Source organism: Oryctolagus cuniculus, chromosome 9 (assembly GCF_051225735.1).
Source record: "Oryctolagus cuniculus isolate XC-2025 breed Fujian yellow rabbit chromosome 9, ASM5122573v1, whole genome shotgun sequence".
Classification (NCBI taxonomy): Eukaryota; Metazoa; Chordata; class Mammalia; order Lagomorpha; family Leporidae; genus Oryctolagus; species Oryctolagus cuniculus.
In genome coordinates, this window is record NC_142875.1 from 81,193,303 (window position 1) to 81,198,377 (window position 5,075).

The 5,075-nt window shown below is 44.8% G+C and overlaps 1 protein-coding gene across 1 annotated transcript; it reads right to left on the reverse strand.

Annotated features, from left to right (window-relative positions):
- Nucleotides 1-350: 350 nt before the first annotated feature.
- On the reverse strand, nucleotides 351-1,161 carry LOC138843698 (eukaryotic translation initiation factor 4E-binding protein 1). The gene has a single exon (XM_070048410.2). The coding sequence runs from the start codon at nucleotides 1,138-1,140 to the stop codon at nucleotides 784-786; it is 357 nt and encodes a 118-aa protein (XP_069904511.1). The 5' UTR covers nucleotides 1,141-1,161; the 3' UTR covers nucleotides 351-783.
- Between the last annotated feature and the right edge of the window lie 3,914 nt (nucleotides 1,162-5,075).

The following is a 5,075-nucleotide window of genomic DNA, read 5'->3' on the forward strand; positions in this document are numbered from 1 at the left end:
CAGTGGAGGATGGCCCAGGTGCTTGGGCCCTGCACCCCATGGGAGACCAGGAAAAGCACCTGGCTCCTGACTCCTGCCATCGGATCAGCGCGGTGCGCCAGCCGCGGCGGCCATTGGAGGGTGAACCAATGGCAAAGGAAGACCTTTCTCTCTGTCTCTCTCTCACTGTCCACTCTACCTGTTAAAAAAAAATCACTGGGATTAAACATGAGAATAGGTCTGATCTGATTTCATCATCATTTAAAAAAAATCATCTATTATTTTTCACTTTATGTTTCTGTGTGGGAGCAAACTGTTGAAATCCTTACTTAAGGTATACTAAGCTGATCTTCTGTATATATATATATATATTTTTTTTTTTTTACAGTGAAGGCGGCTTTTATTGCTTCTCGTGGGGGAAGGAAGGGGAGAGGAGCTTCCCCAGGCACCCCCAACCTGAGGAAGGGGAGGGTGCACCCCCAGAGGGCTGGAAGAGCCAGACATCCTTCAGAAAGGGCTCCCTTGAGGTCCGCGTCCAGGTCCAGGCTGCAGGGTGTGCCGGAGCCACCGCCCTTGGCGTGGCAGCTCCCACACCGACAGAGGCATACGGAGGTATGTGCTGGTGGTGACAGAGAGGAAGGGAGGCGGGTGCCCTGAGTGGGGGAGCAGAGGGCCGGAGTGGGGGCCAGTCCCACCCCAACGCCTGCCCCAGTTCAGTTAACTTTCCTAAGGCCTGGCTGGTGTGACTCTTCACCCAGAAGGGTCTCAGGGGCCCGGGGCGTTGCTCGCTAGACGGCTGGTCCTTTAAATGTCCATCTCAAACTGTGACTCTTCACCGCCTGCCCGCTTGTCTTCCGGGCTGTTGCGCAGGTGGCTCTGGCTGGCTTCCGTCGGGGGCTCATCACTGGCAGGGCTGGTGACCCCGGGAATGGTGGGCAGGTCCTTTGGAGGTGTCTGGGCCACTGGTGAGTTCCGACACTCCATCAGGAATTTCCGGTCGTAGATAATCCTGGTGCCTCCCGGAGTGGTGCTGAAGAGCGTGCCGCCGGGGGTGGTGCTGTAGTCCCCGGGCGGGAGCTGCACGCCGTCGGCGAGCACCACCCGGCGAGTGGTGGGGATGGCCCGGCTCGGGGTCTGGCTGCAGCCGCTGCCCCCAGACATGGTCTCCCGCGCACTCTGATCTTCTGTATATTAAGATAATCGAAAATGAATCTTGATGTGAATGGAAGGGGAGAGGGAGTGGGAAAGGGGAGGGTTGTGGGTGGGAGGGACGGTATGGGGGGGGAAGCCATTGTAACCCATGAGTCGTACTTTGGAAATTTATATTCATTAAATAAAAGATAAAAAAAAAAAAAAAGAAGGTACTTGTATTTATTGCCCCAGAAGGAACTATATCAGCTTCCATATGCCAACCTTGCAGTTAATTGTTCCAGACCGGAACTATCTAAGGGGCATATTGGCAGTTGCCAAGTTGTTTTATCAGTGAGCCAGTGCGAAGTACTGAGCCTCCTTGCCATCAGCCAGACACTAGCTCAGTACCAGCTTATGTTACAAGAAAAAGCTCAAAATGCAGTTACTGTGGTCAAAGCATACTTACATCAATCATAATTGAAATACCAATTTACTTAGTCACAAAAATCGTAACACAACAAAATACACACCACACCAAAAGCCAAAGTGCAAATCAGCAACTTTTCATAGATCCTTCAAAAAACTGGGATCACAAGACAAAGCACTTCCCCCAACCTTGGAGAGATGGACAAGTAGACAAGGAGAATCACAACCTAGGGGAACAGAAACCTATGAGTAGAAATCTACGTAAGAACAAACACTAGGGTAGTGAAACATGAACTGTAATTGATGAATTGCTGCGGCATAGAATGGGAAAGATTGAAAGATAAAAACTTGGGATGGGTGCCCAAAATTGAGGAGAGAGCACACCTTTGTGAGTTTATCTCCAGGAGCTCTACGATGTTCTCACAGTGAGTATTAGAGTGAATATCAGAGCTTAACCTATCTAGGGGAATGGATATACCAACAGTTCCTGTTCCTCTTGAGAGGGTATTGGCAACTGAAAAGCACTAGTGAATTGCACAGTCCAGGGACACAGGTTTATGAAAAGACAGAGAACTAATCAACGACCTAGAGTGCTTCCCACCCCCCACACCTTACTACCATATTACTAAAAGCCTAGGTATTCCAGTTCCTGCCAACTCAATACATCTTGTCTAACTTTCAACACCAACAAAAATGTTCCATGGCATACTAAAAGGCAAAAATGCACCATCATAAGGGACAGAGCATAAAAGGTTAGAATTAACAGATTAGGAATTGAAAACAACTGTGCTAAGATCTTTAAGGACAAAGACTAGTACACAGGAATGGGGAGAGATGGAAATTCTGAGAAAGAATAAAAAATACCAGAAATCAAAAACACTATATGAGAAAGGAAGAATTCCTTTGATGGGTTGATTTGTAAACTGGACATCGCTGAGGAAAGAATTGTTGACTTGAAGATATGACCATAGAAACTTTCAAAACTTAAAAGAAAATAAGATTGAGAGTAATGGAACAAAATATCCAAGCACTGTAGGACAACTACAAAAGGTGGAATGAATACTTAATGGTAATACAAGAAGGAAAATAAACAGAGAATGAATAGAAGCAATATTTGTAACAATACTGACTGAGGATTTCCCCCAAATTAATTTCAAACACTAAATCACAAATCAAGGAAGCTCCAAGAATATTGAGCAGGATGTATGTTCAATATACTACATCCAGGTATACCATATTCCAAATCCAAAAAATCAAAGATAAAGAAAATATCTTGAAAGAAGTCAGAGGGTGAAAAATGTCTTACCTATACATAAGCAAAGATAAAAATTATACCTCATTTTGGTGCTGATGCTGTGGCACAGCAGATTAAGCCACGGCCTGCAGCACCCGCACAGCATCTGGGCTCTGGTTCAAGTCCCAGTTGCTGTACTTCTAATCCAGCTCCCTGCTAATGGCCTAGGAAGGCAGTGGAGGATGGCCCAAGTACCAGGGCCCCGGCTCGTACACTGGAGACCCAAGTGTGGCCACTTAGGAGATGAACCAGCAGATGAAAGATTGATTTATTTCTCTCTCTTTCTCTCTCTCTCACTCTCTCTCATTCTCTCTCTCTTTCTGTCTCTCCCTCCACCTCTCCAGAAATTCTCTTGCCCCCTCTCTATCTGTAACTCTGCCTTTCAAACAAATAAATCTTTTTTTTTTTTTTTTGACAGGCAGAGTGGACAGTGAGAGAGAGAGACAGACAGAGAGAAAGGTCTTCCTTTTGCTGTTGGTTCACCCTCCAATGGCCACCACAGCACTGTGGCCGGCGTACCGTGCTGATCTGATGGCAGGAGCCAGGTGCTTCTCCTGGTCTCCCATGGGGTGCAGGGCCCAAGCACTTGGGCCATCCTCCACTGCCTTCCCAGGCCACAGCAGAGAGCTGGCCTGGAAGAGGGGCAACCGGGACAGAATCGGGTGCCCTGACCGGGACTAGAACCCAGTGTGCCGGTGCCGCAAGGTGGAGGATTAGCCTATTGAGCCACGGCGCCAGCCCAAACAAATAAATCTTAAAAAAAGAAAATTATACCTGACTCCTCAGAAACCATGAAAACAAGAACAGAGTGGAGTGAAATATTCAAACTGTTAAGAGAAGAAAATAAATCACTGGCCTAGAATTTTGTGTCCTGTGATATTATCCTTCAAAAGTGAAAAAAAATATAGACTTTCTCAGACACTCAAAAATTAAAGGACTTTGTTACCAGTGGGTCTGCCTTACAGAAGATGTTAAAACTATTTTAGAAAGAAGGAAAAGGTATAATTCAGAAGCTTAGATCTATACAAAGTGTGAATATTTGAGAATGAATACATGAAAATAAAGTGAAAACATTTATTTTTCTTATTCTTAGTTTATCTAACATAGTTCAAAATATCAACAGCTAATAGTTCAAATAATAATAGCAACAACATTCAATTATTGTACTTATGAGTAAGTAAAATGAATGACAGCAATGATGTAAGTGTTGGGAGAGAGTAGTCAAGAAAACTTTGGTATTGCAAGGTGCTTGCACAATTCATAAAGCAGTACAGCATTATTTGCAAGAGGACTTAGATTATTTGTAAATTTATATTGCAATCTCTAGAACTTCTTTTTAACTTTTTTTTTTTTTTTTTTGACAGGCAGAGTGGACAGTGAGAGAGAGAGACAGAGAGAAAGGTCTTCCTTTTGCCGTTGGTTCACCCTCCAATGGCCGCCGCTGCCGGCGCACCGCGCTGATCCGATGGCAGGAGCCAGGAGCCAGGTGCTTTTTCCTGGTCTCCCATGGGGTGCAGGGCCCAAGCACCTGGGCCATCCTCCACTGCATTCCCTGGCCACAGCAGAGAGCTGGCCTGGAAGAGGGGCAACTGGGACAGAATCCGGTGCCCCAACTGGGGCTAGAACCCGGTGTGCCGGCGCCGCAAGGCGGAGGATTAGCCTAGTGAGCCGCGGCGCCAGCCAGAACTTCTTTTTAAATGTACAAAAATAAAAATAATTTGCTAAGAGAGAAAAGTAAAATCATATGAAATGCTCAATTAAAGTCACAAAAAATAGTGGAACCCAAAAATGGAGACAAATACTAAAAAAAAAAAAGACACAAACTGCTAGTATCAGAAATGAAAGATAGAACATCATTACAGATTCCATGAACTTAAAGGATAAAAAAGGCATCTCTTGCTCACAAATTTGATAAAGTGGACCAATTCCATTAATCTACAACCTAACAACATTTGCGCAAGAAGAAATGAACACTCAGATAGGCTTATCTCGATCAAATAAAATAAATCAATAATTCATAACATTCCAAAACAGACAACATCCAGCCCAGCAAAGTCACTGGTGACTACTATCAAATATTTAAAAAAATAAATTGCATGAATACCAAAATCAGACAAAGATACTACATAAAAAGGATAATACAGAACAAAATCTTTTAGGAATATAGACACAAGGGCTGGCGCAGTGGCGTAGCGCATAAAGCCACTACCTGCTGTGCCAGTCAAGTCCCAGCTGCTCCACTTCT

Bases quoted from the DNA above. Each gene is read 5' to 3' on its own strand.
- LOC138843698 (XM_070048410.2), bottom strand. From the start codon at position 1,140: ATGTCTGGGGGCAGCGGCTGCAGCCAGACCCCGAGCCGGGCCATCCCC.